The sequence below is a fragment of the Patagioenas fasciata genome, chromosome 12, assembly GCF_037038585.1.
Source record: "Patagioenas fasciata isolate bPatFas1 chromosome 12, bPatFas1.hap1, whole genome shotgun sequence".
NCBI lineage: Eukaryota > Metazoa > Chordata > Aves > Columbiformes > Columbidae > Patagioenas > Patagioenas fasciata.
Genome location: NC_092531.1, coordinates 3,728,087 through 3,746,269, shown reverse-complemented (window position 1 = coordinate 3,746,269; position 18,183 = coordinate 3,728,087). Strand labels below are relative to the sequence as shown.

The 18,183-nt window shown below is 51.1% G+C and overlaps 2 protein-coding genes across 2 annotated transcripts; one reads left to right on the top strand and one right to left on the bottom strand.

Annotated features, from left to right (window-relative positions):
• The first annotated feature begins 5,515 nt into the window (after window positions 1-5,515).
• LOC136113496 (olfactory receptor 14A16-like) lies at window positions 5,516-14,782 on the top strand. Its single transcript, XM_065858668.2, has 2 exons — window positions 5,516-6,421; window positions 14,693-14,782. The coding sequence occupies exons 1-2, from the start codon at window positions 5,516-5,518 to the stop codon at window positions 14,780-14,782; spliced, it is 996 nt and encodes a 331-aa protein (XP_065714740.2).
• Window positions 12,322-13,299, bottom strand: LOC136113495 (olfactory receptor 14A16-like). Its single transcript, XM_065858667.2, has one exon. It carries the CDS (start codon window positions 13,297-13,299, stop codon window positions 12,322-12,324), a length of 978 nt encoding a protein of 325 aa, XP_065714739.2.
• Window positions 14,783-18,183: the final 3,401 nt, after the last annotated feature.

Sequence of the window (18,183 nt, the reverse complement as noted above, 5' to 3'; positions counted from 1 at the left end):
GGTACTGAAAGAATGAACAAACCTGTCATGAACTGAAGGGCAGAAACAAACCCCAGGTTTCTGAGGGTGTTTGGTGTCGTGGTTGAGATGGACAAACGACATGGACCAAGTTCCTCCAAGATGAAAGTAGTAGATGCCATTTATTGCCACAAGTGCATTTTTATTCAGTTTTACCAATTCATGTGTCTCTTCACTATTGGTTACAAGTTACAGCAGTAACATCTCATTGGCTAATTTTGCTACCATCAGTGTTACTCTTCTACTCCCTTCTCTCTCACGGGTACATCCTTAACATCTCCGGATACTCCTTTACTCCCATCTTTCTCATGGGTAGGCCTTCATATCTTCAAGGCTAATTTCTGTTCCCATGCCCTCCGTCAGGGAATCCACGGACCCACCGTAGTCCCCCACAGTTTGGGACCCCGCAAAGGGCCATTGCTGACACAAGCAGTCCCTCTCCCTGGAGGCTTCTCAAGAAAAAGCCTGGAGACAATGGTCAGCGGTGGTAAAGGCGATGTGGAGGTGGCTCTGGTGCCACGTCAGCCCTTGACGTTTGTTCATCACCAGAATGGCCAAGCCCTGACCCCAGGACCAGACAAAGGAGACCCTTTCAGTCAAATGTTTCTCAGGCTCTGCCTGTGGTCACTGTGAGTGTTTTGTGTTTTGGGGGTGGGTTTGGTGCCAAGTGCTGTTGCTTTAACCACAAGGCTCTGGTTTTCTGAGGACTTGGCAATGCCTGTGAGATCCCCCAAACCCATTCAACTTCTTTCATACACCTGGCAATGGTCACCAATCACCTGAGCTGTCCCAGTCCCAAACTTGCTTGAATCCTCTATTTGAATCCATACCCATCACTCGAGGAGGTTCATGGATCCACCAGGCTCATGGATGATTCCTGAGGACCATCCAAGTGTGGGCAGTGTAAGAGAGGAGCAGAGCAGGGTCAGCTCATGGGCTGTGACTGAGCACAAACACCCCAGCAGAAGCCATTCCCCATCTCCCAGGCACAGCCAAGCCCACAGCATGCAAATGGCACTGCCATATAGCATTAGTCCAAAAAAGCCTGCCTTCTTTCCAAAATCAACAGCAATCTTTCTACCATTCCCCTTCGATCTCTAGATATCAGTCGCATTCCACTTGTGGCTCAGACATGGTTGTAAGGATTTGCTGAAGTCATCAGCCATCACCCTTTTCTACCCCCCATCCCCTGACGCTCTCCCACACCACACATGTCCGGTCACTGCTGCTCAGGGCCTCGCACTCTACAGAAGAGGCCTTGAGCTTCTTGGCTCTTCCTGGTGCTTGTTATAATCTTCCTCACTCCCGCCAGATCTCACAGTGAGATTTCTTGTTCATGACAGGGCCTTTGTAACCAACTCTTATGAAATGGTTGTCCTTCTGTGATCATCTGTGCAGAAGAAGTGATCAAAGCACCAAATATGTCAAATCTGATGCCGAGTGAAATGCAATAAAACCTTGTTGAGTCACCCCCGTAGCTGTGTCTTTCCAGCAAGGAGTTTCTCCTGAGAAAGGGATCCAACCCCTGCCACTCTCTGCAGAGGCACATGAGCAGTGTCCATGCACCTGGGGACACGAAGAGTGACTTTTGCAAGATCACCCTCTATCTGGACCATTTAGAAATGTACCTGTGGATGGGGTATCAAGCCTTATAGTACAGCAGAGACTGGAGTTCTGAGCTCCCTTCAACTCCCTGTGTGACAGTCTGTAAAATTAATTAACCCAGTGAAAAAGTTGGTTTTGATTCTCTTCAAAACCTGAAGCACCACATGGGTCAGGAAACAAGCCAGGATACCCAACCAGGACTCACATGCTCTGCACTTAGAGTTCAAGTGTTCCTGGGAATGTCAGCAGGCAAGTCATTCTGATATCTGGGTTCAAGGAGCTGGTCAAGAGCCTCATCTCCAGTTCTGTAACAGTGGCTTTGCTGCCTGGCTATGTGCAGACTCCTTACATGGATACTGACACCTCTGAGTAACAACCTGTTCTGAAAGGATGAACAAGGTGGGAAGTTCTTTCCAGAAGGGTATTAGGACAGCATAAATGAAGACCCTGGGTTGTGTAACAGTGGCTTTGCTGCCTGGCTATGTGCAGACTCCTTACATGGATACTGACACCTCTGAGTAACAACCTGTTCTGAAAGGATGAACAAGGTGGGAAGTTCTTTCCAGAAGGGTATTAGGACAGCATAAATGAAGACCCTGGGTTGGGGCAAATGAAAAGGGATGCAAAAGTTGTGGCCAGGACTGTTTGGGGACACGTGTAAAGCAGCCCGACACCTCATATGAATTATTCTTTTAGTCAAAGAGAACCTGAGAGACTTGTCTAATTTCAGAACATGACGGGGAAGGAAGGACAGTGTCATTCAAGCTCAAAAGGACCTCAGGAGGTGTCTTGATCAACCTCCTGCTCAAAGCAGGGTCAGACCAGATTACTCAGGGCTTGATCCAAACACATCTTGGTCACTTTCTGGGACAGAGTGAGTGCCCACTCCTGGGAAACAGCTTCCAGTGCTTGACTGTCCTCGTGATTGGAAAGTTTCTCCCTTTATACAGCACTTTCCAAGCCCAGCCATCAAGATGGTTTTCACCCATCTACTTACACACTGACACAGACCATGATATTGTGGGGGATGACGCTGAATGCCTTGCTGACTTCCAGGTAACGGACCATCACTCCTCTGCTCACATCCAAAACCCTGTCCTTTCTTCACAGAAAGCAAAGAGGATGGACAGACACAACCTGCCCTGGGTAAACCCCGTCACCTTCTCTTCCATACACCCAGAAATGGGGTCCCAGTGGACATGTTCTGGGGCACAACCCTTAGTTCCCCTGCTCACCCATTGGCCATTTTGAAAAGTGCACACACTGTGTGAGAGCTGCCAGTGGCCAGGGAGTCCCCCCAGTCTCCATGAGCTTTCCAAGATGGTGGAGAGTGGCCTCCCTGTGACACCGTCCTGCTGTCTCAGCTCCTGGGATGCTGCCCCTGCTGTCCCATAGACTGGAAAGGATTGTGTTACTTCCAGTGACCCCTGATTTGATCCCCATCCACTCCTGGTTGTTCTCCTCCAGATTACTGTCTCAAGTCACAGAGGCCTGGGAGAACTTAGTGGTGAAGATGGAGGACAAGAGACACCGAGAATATAACTTCTTTCCCTGATAAAATTCATCAGTGACCACACAGTGTATTTCTTTCTCCTTTAAGTGTTCGTGAAGCAGTAACAGCTTATTATGGGGCCCTTGAATTGCCTTAGATGTCTAGACTGAGTTTTGATCTGGCCTGTTGCTGTGCTTGGAGGCTGCTGTCCTTGCAGACCAGATGGACTCACTTCTGCCACCCTGCCTGGCAGTTCATTCCACCCGTGTCACAGCTCTGTCTGCAGCACTGACAGCTCCAGCTCCCCCAGTCAGGTCCCTGGCTGAGGCCATTGCCTCACATCTGGGCTGAACCACCCCAGCTGTGGCACCAGCCCAGCTCTGACCTGCCACAGGAAACCTGGTACCAAGCGCCCAAGAGCCCATGTGTGCAAAGGCTTTGCCTCAGAGCACAGACATGAGATGGCCAAAGATTGATGAATGTCTCTCTAGACCTAGGAATATAAAACCAGAATAAAATTCTTAAATTCATTCAACTGAAGATATTCCTCCCTCAGTTTGCAGGAAGTAGATCCTTTGCTGTAACATTCCCAGTGTCATGTCTAATGACGGGGCAAGAAAATATGATTTTCATACCGATTCATTTTCTAATAGGAAAAATACAACGCTGGCAACAACTGTCTCTACAGAGGAGGGAGAATCAGCATCACTGATTACTTCAGGTTGTTTCAAAGGATGTGGCCCTGGAGCCCCAGGGACACCTGGAGGGAGCCCAGAGGGGACAGAGAAAGGGACATCATGGGCTGCTCCTGTGCTGCTGAGCTGGGCTGGGCTTCTGGTTCAGAGGGAGCTCCTGGCAAGCGGCAGCGCTGCAGAGAGACAGCTCTGCCCAGGAGCAGCTCCTCTGCACACGCAGCAGGGCTGAGGGCTCTGCCTGCGGCACCGAGGGCAGCGGAGCCAGGCACAGAGAAGGGAAAGGCAATGTAGGTTGTTGGTTGCTGAGCACTCACTGAGAGACAAATCTTCACAGGTCTAACACGGTGAGTCTCTGGCTGTAGGACAATACAGCTGCATTTCCTGGAGGGAGACCCTGAAGATGATACATCCCACAATTTACAGGATCTGTCAGGTCTCTCTCACAGTATCTCTGTTGTAGAGAAGAACACACTCCAGAGCAGGGCTTCCCTGCAGCACCATCAATGGGAAAGGGCATCATGGCACCTTCTGCTGAGGGTGACTGCAGGGGGAGCACCCAGGGGTGCCCAGGGCACAGAGGGTGGGATGGGGTCTGTGAGCACTGACAGGGAAGAGACATGGACAGGGAAACACCTCCCAGGGGGAGAATCTCCAGGCAGCAGGGAAATGATCAGAAATGGGAGGAAACTGAACCCAGAATTGTTATGGGAGGGAGAACAGAGAAAAGTCCCTGTGATCCCCTGCAGTGCAGATCCCTCCTCTGAGCAGCCCCCTGGCCTCCTGTCCCACCCAGCAAAGCCTCTGCCCTCAGGGCCAGGTGCTCCAAGGCATGGAGCAGCTCCTGTGCAGCCAGAGCTCCAGTTCCTCTGCAGAGCACAGGGGCTGAGAGCAGCTGCCCGGCAGTGTTGGTGTCTGGGAGGTGGCTGCACAGCTGGGGAAGGGTGACGCTGTCTGAGTGCCCGGCTGCCTCTGCCCTGGCCTCTCTCACACCCACCCTCACCGCATTGTCCTTCTTGCTCCCCTGCTCTGGGTCACTGCTGTTGGGATCTTGTTCTTGCTCTCAGGCTCTCTGGGGATGGCAGTTTCAGCTGCAGAGTCACAGCCTGACCTTGTGGGTCCTTTCCTGCAGGTGTGTCCATGGGAACACATGTCCAGCTTTGCTCTGACCTGTGGGGTGTGGGCAATGCAGTCTGTGGGGCTGGGGAGTGAGTTGAGTGTCCCCCAGTCAAATGCCATCATTAGGACCCTTGTCTGTCTCGTTGAGGTTTTCTTCCAAGCTGCGAGCTTCCCTCCAGGATGGAAACCTGTCCTATAGCATCTGTGTGTTATCTTCTCCCCTCGGAGAAGTGCAGAGGTGCTGCAACTGAGAAAATGCTTTTTAGGAAAGTATGAGACTTGTTTTGGTTCCATCCAACAAAGCTGAACCCCAGGACTGTCCCCTGTCCCCCGTTCCCATGCCCCACACTGCAGAGCAGGGCTGACTCCTCGGCAGCCAGCGGGCACAGGCCCTGCTCCTCACGGCACCTCCAGCCAGCACCACCCAGGGCTCAGACACGGAGCTGGAGGAAGGTCTGGAAAAGGACAAGGGGGTGTGGACGAGGGGGAGGGTGTATGAGAAATAGCTTTGATTTTCCTCAGAGAAGTCTCCCCTAACTTGTCACTGCCTTTTCTTCTTTGGTCAGCGTCCTATGTCGAGAGGCAGCAAATGTCCAACAGCAGCTCCATCACCCAGTTCCTCCTCCTGGCGTTCACAGACACACGGGAGCTGCAGCTCTTGCACTTCTGGCTCTTCCTGGGCATCTACCTGGCTGCCCTCCTGGGCAACGGCCTCATCATCACCACCATAGCCTGGGACCAGCACCTCCACACCCCCATGTACTTCTTCCTGCTCAACCTCGCCCTCCTCGACCTGGGCTGCATCTCCACCACTGTGCCCAGCTCTATAGCCAATTCCCTCTGGGACACCAGGGCCATTTCCTATGCAGGATGTGCTGCCCAGGTTTTTTTTTTCTTGTTCTGTGCCACAGCAGAGTATTCTCTTCTCACCATCATGTCCTACGACCGCTACATTGCCATCTGCAAACCCCTGCACTACGGGACCCTCCTGGGCAGCAGAGCTTGTGTCCACATGGCAGCAGCTGCCTGGGCCACTGGGTTTCTCAATGCTCTGCTGCACACGGTCAATACATTTTCACTGCCCCTGTGCAAGGGCAATGCCCTGGACCAGTTCTTCTGTGAAATCCCCCAGATCCTCAAGCTCTCCTGCTCACACTCCTACCTCAGGGAACTTGGACTTCTTGTGTTTAGTCTGTTAATTGGTTTTGGCTGTTTTGTGTTCATCATGTTGTCCTATGTGCATATCTTCAGGGCCTTGCTGAGGATCCCCTCTGAGCAGGGACGGCACAAAGCCTTTTCCACCTGCCTCCCTCACCTGGCCGTGGTCTCCCTGTTCGTTGGCACTGGCACTTTTGCCTCCTTGAAGCCCCCCTCCATCTACTGCCCATCGCCACACTTGGTTATGGCAGTTCTGTACTCTGTGGTGCCTCCAGCAGTGAATCCCCTCATCTACAGCATGAGGAACCAGGATCTTAAGAATGCTGTAGGGAAATTGGTAGCTTATTCTTTTCAGAAGCAATGAATTACCTATAATCTTCAGGAGAGCATTTAAAGTGTAACTCATTGAAGACTCAGTCTGTCTTTTATTTTCTGGTGGTGGTGTTGTTGGCTTTTACGTTGTGTTAATATTGTAATTCACCGTAGAATTCACTGCCTGCCAAATGATTATGTCAATGAGAAGCCATGCTCTCTTTATGTTTAAACAAAATAAAGAGACCTGCAGCAACATTTTATTTTCCTGAGACCCTTCTTCCAAGGCATTTTTGGAGCTGCAGGGACAGTTCCTGTGTGTATGGGTAGAATGGAAGAGTCCAGCATGGCAGCACAATCAGGAGCTACCAGTGCTTGGTCTTCCAGATTTCGTTCTTTCTACTCCCCCACTCTCCTTCTCATCCCTTGTGTTGGTGCAAGGCCTGAGTGCTCTGGCAGCTTGGTCCCCGTCCTGCTGTGTGTCAGTGCTGTGAGCACAGGCAGGGGCAGGCAATGGGGACTGCTCTGACAGAACTGGTCTTTGTAAAAGTACTTCTATAAAGAACAGTGATCTTCTTAGGGCAGCGTCAGAAGACTTTGGATTTCTTCAAGCTTCTTTCAAGAACTTGCGCAAGAAAGCAGCGTGCAGGTTGAAACACCATTTTGCAACTGAACAGTGTGTGTGTGCAGGGCTGGCACACAGCAGTGTCCTCTCACAGCCAGGCCTCCTGCCAGAGACCTGCAGGACCAGCAGAGCAGGGGCTGGGCTGTGCCCCTGCGCACTGGACACCCCATGGAAGGAGCCTCCGGTCAATCACCAGGGACTGGTCCCCCACAACCACCATTTCCAGCACTGACCTCTCACTGTTCTTCCCTCCATGGATGGACGCTCAATGAATAGTTGAGCAGTCCATGTTTGCTTTGTACAGATGAGGTGTGAACATGCACATCATGTACATGAGATGACATGAACACGAGTGAGCACAAACATCATCACGTGTTCCTTGGGGTTCCATGAAGGCCTGTGATACAAACAAGGTCTTGAGGTCACTTCATGTTGAGAGGAACACCCCATGGGAAATCACCTGAATGCAGCACTGAGATGTGTTTCCTTGAACTGAGGTCCCCGTGTCCATTCGTCATGATGTGGGGCATCCCAGATGAGTGCAGAGCAGGGTGACATAATACAGGGCTGAGGTGTCTCCTGTCCCCTGGGAGTGGCAACAAGAGGTCAGAGGGACACTGTGACTCCTGCCTCTGTGTGTAAAAGGGACAGACTCTTTTCTCTGAGCATCCCTGGGTGCATAAGGAGTCCATGAGGCCAGCTCAGATGTGGACAACTGACAGAACCTGACATTTCTGTGTGCGAGTCCAGGAACAAACAACACAGGCCCAATGGGAGTGATCCTAGCTGCCTTGGACACATTCATTGGAAGTGCTCCAGTTTGCTACGTCACCCTTGCCTGTGATTCTGGGTTGTGCTCTCATAAGAAGCAGGGTAATCAGAGCGGTTCTGGGGTCCTTGGAAAAAGAAGCAATTAAAGCCATGTTCAAGAAAGGCAAGAATAGGCATTGAGAGAATTGGAGGTTGGTCAGCCTGCCTCTGTTCCTGGGAAGGGATTGGACACATCCTCCTGCAGAGTGGGATTTCGGCTCTTTTGAGGGTGATGAAAAGGTGGGTTGAGGCCTTATACAAACTCCTCTGGTTCACCCAGCCTTGAGCAGGACAGTGAGACAAGTTGAGTGAGACAAGAGCTCTATTCAAGCAAGGCAAGGAAGCAAGATGGGTGTCTACAGCCTGCAGGGAAAGAGGGGCAGGTGTAGGACTGTGTAGAACACACTTCAGTCTTGCTCAGGTCCTGGGTACTAAGGAGGGGGATGGATGGGTGTGGTATTTTGAGGTAAGTTGTGTCTCAGACGTTCATTATACAGTAAGAAGCGTGTGGCTGTGAAGAGGACAGTGAGGTCAGTTCTGTCTCTGGAGGTGACAGCCCAGCAGCAGGGACATGGCTGGGAAAGAACCTCTATCAAAGTGCCCAAAGGCCCTACCCAGGAAGAGACCTTGGAGACGGGTTGTCATGTCCATCCCACCTGAGAACATGACGGGACAGCAGCAGGGACATGGTCATGTCTGTCAGAGAAGCTGAAAGGGCAGCAGCACTCATAGGACTTAGGTGATCATGGTGTGGTGACCTCTCTCTGGTCAGATAAAAGACAACAAGAAGCTTAACGGGTTGGGTTCCCTGCATGAAGAACAATTTTTAGAGATGGTTGAGCTTTCCTTAGTGGCAGAAAAAAAAAAGAGATAAAAAAAAATCACAAAATGAAACTTGCATGATGGAGACTGGATAGCAGGAGGAAGAAATGTCAGTGGAAGGGCAGTGCTGTGGTGCAAGAGGTCACCCAGAGGGAGCTGGATCAGCCCATGGTTTGTGTTCCAAGAGCAGCCAGTGAGGGTGCAGACACAGCAGTGCAGGTGCAGAAATGCTGGGGTGAGAGCAGGTGGGGAAGCAAGATGGGTGTCTGCAGCCTGCAGGGAAAGAGGGGCAGGGGTAGGATCGTGTAGAACAGCCTGTGGTGGAGATGGCAAAGGGCGCTGGCAAGGCTGGAAGGGACCCACAGAACCCAGGTCTCTGTCCCCTTGGCCATGGCAGTTGTCTCTGCCACTGAGGCCCAGGAGAAGACGTTGTCCTCATGGCACTGGGGCCTCGCTGCCTCCTTGCAGCCCCTTGGGGAAGCTGGAAGTTGTTGGACCAGTGTTGTCCTTCCCTGGGCCTTGCACACCCACATCCCACGGTCCCAGGAAGAGCCCTGAGCCGTGTGTGAGGGACAGGATCCCCCTTCCCATTTTCTGGAGGTCATGGCTTCTCCTTTCTGCTTCAGAAAGCAAACCAAGGGTTTTTCACCATCAGAGCTGAACAAAAGTCTAAAAGGAGACCTCATGGTGGCTACAGCTTCCTCACAAGGGGAGAAGGAAGGGAAGGTACTGATCTCTTCTCTTTAGTGACCAGTGGCAGAACCCCAGTGGTGAGATGAACCCAAGCGAGCACAAATGCTGTCAGCTATTCCTTCGGGTGCCATGAAGGGCAGTGGGACAGAGATGGTGTTCAGGGGTCTCTTCCAGCGTGTGTTACTGTAGGATTCCATGAATCTTTTCCCTGGAGAGCTCTTTCGCATCAGAATAGACAGAGGAAAGAGAAAAAAATGAGGCAGAAGTAGAGGTATAAATGGCCCAGAGTAAATACAGCAGCTCCTCTGAGGAACATTTCTCCACTCAAACCCTTGATAGGAAATCTATTGGATACATTTGATGAAAGCAGCTCAGTTTGATCTGCTCACACACTGGAGCACAAGGAGGGTGATGGCTGAGTACGATGCCATGTGGTCACTTGTGTCTCAGGAGCTCATGGTCCAGTAGGAAGCCAATGGCTGTGGAGGGCACTGTGAGGTCACTTCTGCCTCTGCAGGGGACAGGCCAACAGCAGGAACATGGCTGGGAAAGGACTGTGAGGTCACCCATACGAGCAGTTGGGCCCAATCAGCGTGGCTTTGTGAAAGGCAGGTCCTGCTTGACCAGCCTGATCTCCTTCTATGACAAGGTGACCGGCTGAGCAGATGAGGGAAAGTCTGTGGTGGGGAGTGAATCCGCCACACAGGCTGTGGGTGTTGTGTCCTTAGACTGCAGTAAAGCCTTTGACACCGTATCCCACAGCATCTCCTGGAGAAGCTGCAGCTCCTGGCCTGGATGGTGTATCTGCGATGGGTAAAGAACTGGCTGGAGGGCCTGGCCCAAAGAGTTGTGGTGAACTCATTAATACCTCAAGGTACTTAGTACTGTTTTCTTCTGGCTTTGACTTCTGGAGAGGTTTGTGCAATCTCCTCTCAGCCCCTGAGAAATGTTCAAGGACTCAGCACCAAATGCACCATGGGGCTCATTACACAGAAGAAAGCTCTAACAAACCATGTATTTTCCTGCAATCATCTTCTAGTCTTGTACAGTGAATTAAAGAGTGTTCTTTGTGTAATTATGGAGAAAGATTTCAAAAAGCTACTGATAAAAATGTCTTTCTATTGAAAAGGGTGTATTTTATTACTGTTCAGTTTGGAGAAGTGCTGACTGCAGCATTGTCTGATGTTGATCCAGGGTCACTCCTAAGCAGGTCTGGAATGGATGGGGACGCTGTCCCTTGAGGTCTCACACCGTGTGCACAACCTTGCTCCTCACCTCCCCAACCCCCTCGTTTCTCTCATTGGCCCCCTGCGCCTTGCATCCCTTTTCCTTACACCAGACTTCTCCACTGCAGTCTGCAGCTGGATGTGCCGGCTCCTTTGCACCAGCTCCCACCTGCTCTCCTTGGAGACCTGGCTGCACACAGCAAACAGGACTTTGCTTTACCTTTGAACATACAAAATACAACTGATGAGAGTCATGATTAAAAGAAAACACATCCTCAACTGTACACCAAGGACAAACTGCCACCACTGAGGTTCACCTTCTCCAAGGCAGAACCGTGCAAGAAATGTTGTAGACAGGAAGGTAATTATAAAATAAACACAATGAAAGAGTGGGCTAAAGACAGAATTAGGCAGAGTACTGAAAGACAAGAAAACTTCTAACTCCTTGAAACTGAAAGCAGCAACTGGATTGTGGAAAAGTGACTGAGTGATCAAACAGTAAGAGGAAGGGAACCCCAGAGAGCAATGGCAAGTGCTTGTGTGCAGATCAGCTGCTGGAAACGGGACTTCAGACATGGTCGGTTTAGTTAGGGCAGGAGGAAATACCTGGAGGATGAGGGAGATCAGATGCACAGGTAACAGAGAGAGTGCTGAGAAGGCAAATCTAGTGGAGGATCAGAAGTTCTCCTTTTGCTCTTATTCCATGTCCTGAAAAGTCTCATTTTGATGTCATCGGAAAACACTTGTATTTAAAATATTCAAAACAAAGAAAGGAGAATTAAAACACCAACAATGTTTGATACGTAGAGTTGCAAGAAGATATTTCCTTCACTCTACATCATTCATTTGGTCTGTTATTCTCTCCATTTTTTTAAAATGTTCTCTAGATTTCTCTCCTACCAAAGCCCACAGCATTAAGAAAGATAATCCTTGTGTCTTGCACAGCGTCGAAGGCACCAAACAATCCACTGCCATGGACTGTCAGTGCCACTTTTTACCCCTGGCACAGAGTGAGTCCTGCTGGAAGCTGTTGGCCACTCTTGCCTGACGGAGGGAAGAAGGATAAACAGGTTAATTGAACTGTTCTCTTTTTAGACGGCCATGTTGACAGTGATCTCAACAGATCTGTGTTATCCGTCTTTCTACAAGATCATAAGGAAAAAATGTATTTATTGTGTTGGTAAGTATATAGGAAAAATACATGTTTGTGTCCAGTTACTCAGCAAAATGCATTTCCTACCAGCACTCTCAAAGGAGAAATCTTTCTTCTGAGAAATTGCTGTGTCCCAAGCCTCTGTGACTGGAGACAGGAATCTGGAGAACAACCAGCAGTGGATGGGGTGTTGGTAGTTAGGGTCTGGCGGCCGGAAGATCTCGCGCTGTACGGAAAGGTAGTAGCCCCTCCCTTGATAGGTAGTAGTGTGTGGTGTGTGATACAAGCAGACGGAAGTGACGTTGTAAACTCAAGATATAGATTGCTGTCTTACCTGCCAATAAACGCCATTTGCCGCCCACCACATTGGTGTCTGCGGGCTGATGACCCGAGCGGCCTGGGGGTGGCCGTCGTGCTGTTCCTGAACCAGGTCGCTGTTGCCACCTTGTGGCTGCAACAAGTTGCATATTTATACAGCCAGTGGGTTTGAAAAGAAAAGCAGACAATGAATTAGAAAGGGGATGACAAAAATATCATGATTTATTAAAAAATAAATACCACCAACACACAGGCACAGAATCTGAGACTCTAATGAGTTACATTAAAGCTGTTACCAGTTGGAGAGTGGATGACGGACACTTTATTATTTTTGAAACGCCTCCAGTGATTAGCTTCCTCAGGGCATCCTTGACCTCCTTGTTCCTCAGGCTGTAAATGAGGGGGTTCAATGTTGGAGGTATCAGTGAGTATAGAACAGACATCACCAGGTCCAAGGACAGGAAGGAGATGGAGGGGGGCTTCAGATAGGCAAAAAAAGAGGTGCTGACAAACAGAGTAACCATGGCCAGGTGAGGGAGGCAGGTGGAAAAGGCTTTGTGCTGTCCCTGCTCAGAGGGGATCCTCAGCACAGCCCTGAAGATCTGCACATAGGACAGCACAATAAAAATAAAACAGATAAAAAATAAACAGCCACCAACCACAAGAAGCCCAGCTTCCCTTAGGAAGGTGCCTGAGCAGGAGAGTTTGAGGATCTGGGGGATTTCACAGAAGAACTGGTCCAGGGCATTGCCCTTGCACAGGGGTAGTGAAAATGTATTGGCCGTGTGCAGCAGAGCATTGAGAAACCCAGTGGCCCAGGCAGCTGCTGCCATGTGGACACAAGCTCTGCTGCCCAGGAGGGTCCCGTAGTGCAGGGGTTTGTAGATGGCAATGTAGCGGTCGTAGGACATGATGGTGAGAAGACAATACTCTGTTGACATTGCAAAGATAAAGAGAAAGACCTGGATAACACATCCTGCATAGGAAATAGCTCTGGTGTCCCAGAGGGAATTGTCCATGGACTTGGGGACGATGGTGGAGATGAAGCCCAGGTCGAGGACGGCGAGGTTGAGCAAGAAGAAGTACATGGGGGTGTGGAGGTGCTGGTGCCAGGCTATGGTGGTGATGATGAGAACGTTGCCCAGGAGGGCAGCCAGGTAGATGCCCAGGAAGAGCCAGAAGTGCAAGAGCTGCACCTCCCGTGTGTCTGCGAATGGCAGAAGGAGGAACTGGGTGACGGAGCTGCTGTTGGACATTCGCTGCTGATGAGCATGTGACACTGCCACAGCAGCAAAAGAAAGTGACAAGTTAGGGGAGACTTCTCTGAGCAAAATCAAAGCTATTTCTCATACACCCTCCCCCTGATCCACACCCCCATGTCCTTTTCCAGATCTTCCTCCAATTCCATGGCTGAGCCCTGGGTGGTGCTGGCTGGAGGTGCCGCGAGGAGCAGGGCCTGTGCCCGCTGGCTGCCGAGGAGTCAGCCCTGCTCTGCACCAGTGGGCATAGGAACGGGGGACAGGGACCAGTCCTGGGGTTCAGCTTTGTCAGATGGCACCATGACATGTCTCACCCTTTCCTAAAGTCTCAGCACCCCACATTTAGTCCAGGACACACACTACTCATTTCACCAACCCAAAAGAATTTTCTCTGTTGCAGCATTTCTGCGCTTCTCTGTGAGGCTTTTAGAAATCACAAAGATTTTGTAGGACAGGTGTGCATCCTGGAGGGAAGTTCACAGATTGGAAAGACACCTGAAGAATATATCCAGGTGTCCTAATGATGACATTTGATTAAGGGAGACTCAGCTCATTCCCCACGTCCACAGACTGAATTGCCCACACCCCACAGGGCAGAGCAAAGCTGGTACACGTGTTCCCATGGACACAGCTGCAGGAAAGGACCCACAAGGTCAGGCTGTGACTCTGCAGCTGAAACTGCCATCCCCAGAGAGCCTGAGAGCAAGAACAAGATCCCAACAGCAGTGACCCAGAGAAGGGGAGCAAGAAGGACAATGCGGTGAGGGTGGGTGTGAGAGAGGCCAGGGCAGAGGCAGCCGGGCACTCAGACAGCGTCACCCTTCCCCAGCTGTGCAGCCACCTCCCAGACACCAACATTGCCGGGCAGCTGCTCTCAGCCCCTGTGCTCTGCAGAGGAACTGGAGCTCTGGCTGCACAGGAGCTGCTTCGTGCCTTGGAGCCCCCGGCCCTGAGGGCAGAGGCTTTGCTGGGTGGGACAGGAGGCCAGGGGGCTGCTCAGAGGAGGGATCTGCACTGCAGGGGATCACAGGGACTTTTCTCTGTTCTCCCTCCCATAACAATTCGGGGTTTAGTTTCCTCTTATTTCTGATCATTTCCCTGCTGCCTGGAGATTCTCCCCCTGGGAGGTGTTTCCCTGTCCATGTCTCTTCCCTGTCAGTGCTCACAGACCCCATCCCACCCTCTGTGCCCTCCCCCTGGCCCTACAGATCCTGCCTGTTCCCAGGGCACTGCCTGGGGGCATCTTCCTGTTTGCAGGCGGGAAAACAGGACAGGTCAGACTAGGCTGGCGGGTCCAGCAAAGGTGATGCAGGTGCTGTGCACAGGCAGAGGGGTGGTGAAGGGATGTTATGAGCCTTCTGGCAGATGTGCTGATCACTCAGAGTTGCAGTTCAGGAGTCTCAGTGACTTGTTTAAGCATGAGAGCTCATTTTCATTTTATCCTTTCCTGCACCCCCCACCCCTTGGGAGAGGAAACTGAAAAGACAGGCTCAGGAAAGCTCCTTAACTGTCTGGTAATCCATAGCCAAGGGGAGAAGGAGCTCATGTCTGGTGGGAGCTTTCAGCCTCTTTACATCCCTTGATCATCTCCACCACAGCCTGTCCTGTGCTGTGGCATCCCCTGCACCTCTTTCCCTGCAGGCTGCAGACATCCCCCCTGCTGCCCCACCTTGCTCTTGTCTGAGCATCTTCCTTCCTTTGCTGAGATCTCTGCATCCTCCCCAGCTGTTCCTTGGAGCACAAAGCCTTGGGCTGATGCAGACTCCCTCTGCTGACCTGCTCCACCACAGCACTGCCCTCCAGTCACATTCCTTTCTGCTCATGTCCAGCCTGGACCTCCCCAGCTGCACTTTGGGCCATTATTTCTTTCCCATGCTCTTTCCCACTATGCAGAAAACCTCCACCACCTCTGAAACCACCCTTCAAGCACTCTCAGGCTACTCCTGCACTGCTGCAGCCTCCCCAGCACTGCTGGGCCAAAGCAGCCCAGGTCTCTCAGCATCCCACCCCATGTGCACAAGGTGCTGAACCTGCCTTGGCAGAGCCCTGCACTCTCCAGTTCCTCCCTGCTTCTCCAAACTGGGAAGCCGCACACTGGCACACCCCCGTGTGTGTGGGGTCACACCAGTGCTGAACCGAATGGGATGAGAACTCCAGGTGTCTGGGTCCCCACGCTCCTCCCCATGCAGCCCCGTGTGCAGCTGCCTTGTTCATGGTGAGCGTGCACCACGGGCTGGTGTGGGGACCTTGGAGTGCCCAGGCCCTTCTCCTCAGGGTCACTGCTCAGCGTGTCAGGTCCTGCTCTGTCCTGATGGACGGGGTTATTGTCCCACCCTGATACAGCACTGGTCACTTCTCTTTGTACAACTTCAGAGCTTTCTGCTGGCCGAATACCAGATATTCACAAGGTCTGGACTCTCCCTGGACTGAAGCTCCATTTGCTCAGCTGTTAATGTTTTCATGCAGATGGTTTATCCTGATAAGGGTTTCTCTCCCAAAATAACAGGATAAGGAGTTACAGGACACTACAAATTCCATCTCCTGGAGAAAACGTGGGATCTTGGGGGTCTGTTACTCATACTGTCAGAGATCTGGACTCACAGGGGTAGATTCGCCTCTTGTGAGAGAACAGCAGGAATGCATGAAATTCAGCCTGTGGACAGAAAATGTCAGCTGAAGGTTGAGGAGTCATCAGGAAAAGGCAGAACAACATGGACAATGTTGTGGTGACTGGACATCAGCTACAGACTCACTGATGAGGAAGATAAATTATATGAGGCCTCCTTCAAGACAAATGAAAGAAGCATCATGTTGTCAGGGCGGTGTCCTCGTGTCAGACCTGAGATATCCCAGTATCTGCAAGGTACCAGCCATCCAGGAGGGGTTGGAGCTCATTGACAACATCTTCCTGACACGGGTGACTGAGGGGTCAGTGAGGTGAGGTGCCCTGTGGGACTTCACACTTGCAAACCAGAAAGAGTTGGTCAGGATGGAACAGTCAGGGATGGGAAAGTGGAGCTGAGGCTCCTGGGAGATGATCACAAGGCCAAGAGCAGGATTTCAGGAGAGCAAGCTCTGGCCTGCTGAGGGACCTGCTTGGGTCCCATGGGATATGACCTTGGTGTCTGCAGTGCTTTTCTCTCACATTTCCTCCCTCCTCTCTCCCACCTGCTGTTGTGCAGCGTTTTTTACCCTTTCTCAAATACAATATACCAGAGGTGCTGCCAGCATCACTGAGTGGCTCAGATTTGGCAGGAGTGGGTCCATCTTGGAGCAGCTGAAATGGGCTCTGTCTGACGTTGGTCAAACTCCTGTTGTCTTCTCAGAGAGGTGACAACTGTAGCACACCCACACTCACCCCAGTTCCAGGACTTTGCCATGTAAACCTGGTACAGGGTGACAGTGCGTTGGGTGTTACAAACTACTTGATCATGGAGAAGCAGTGGAAAAAATCTTCTGTCAGCAACCTGAAGAGGTCTCCAGTCAATGAGCAGGTTCCTATGGGGAACTGCAATTGTTCTGACATTCACTGGCCATGCAAAGCTACAGGTGCCAACAGTTCAAAGGATCTTGGGCCAACTTCTTACCATGTCTACTTGGTGGGCAACAAGGGTGGTGCTCACCTGGATCTGGAACTGGGAAACAAGGGAGAGCTGGTGAGGGATGTGAACATCAGTGTCCACCTTGGCTGTCGTGACCAGGACAGAGTGGGGTCCCAGGCACCAGAGGGGAGGGAGGAAGGCCAGCAGCAGAGCACAGGCTGGTGGGCTCCAGAGGAGAAGACTTTGACATACTGGGGGCTGATACAGGTGGTTCCATGGGAAGCATCTCAGAAGAATGAAGGAGCTCAGCAAATCTGACAAGCCTTAGAGAACAGCATGCTCCAAGGACAAGAACTTTTGATGAAAATTCCCAAGAATAGAAGCATTTATTTCGTGAGGTTGCTTGTCTGAACTGATGGAGCTCAAGGGCACAAAGGCAGCACACAGGAGGTGGAAGCAGGGGGAGCTGCAAAGGAAGAATTTAGAAAGCTTGTTCATGGATGTGGGGATGATGCCAAAGCTCCCCATGATTTGATACCTCAGGGCGACGGTGATGACAGCAAGATGAGCTGTCTTGGCTTCATTTGCAGTAAAAGAATAGTCAGGGTGAATGTGGGCCTGCTGCTGAACTTTGTAAGAGTAGAATCAGACAGGACTGGGGTTCTTCATGGCTTCTTTGCCTCCATCTTCACCAGAAAAGTCTCCTGGGCCTTTGTTCCTGAAGGCGGGAGTCTGGAGAACACCCAGCAGTGGATGGGGCTCAAGTCAGGGGTGACCTGAGCAAACTCAGACACCATTACATAACAGGAGATGGGTCACTTGGCCAGCTCCCCGAACACAAGTATCCCTGTGCTGTGGCACCTGAGATTCCCAGGAACACCCACCTCTAGGTCCAGAGTTGTGTGATTCCTCTTGAGGTGTCCTGGCCCATCTCCTCGCTCAAGTGGTGATTTAGGCACCCACTTCTCTGACATATTCATTCTTTATCAGGAGATTCTTTAGACCAATATTTATTGGAGACAGTTGATATCAGCTGTTCTGGAAATGAGGTCTTTGGGAGGGTGACGGAAATATAAGATATTTGCATTTATTACTATTTATTATGAAAATGCTCACTGTTTGGCTACAGTTCAGAAATCTCTGAAATCATCCACACCAGACTTTAAGACTTTTGGAGAGCGCTGCACAGAGCCTTGGCTTGTAAGAGCATTTTGGATGTTAATGAGCCCTCTGCTGCCATGATCCTGAACTGCAGCTACTGAAAGAATGAACAAACCTCTAACGAAGTAAAAGATGGAACCCAACCCCATGTTCTGAGGGTGTTTGGGAGCCCAGGGAG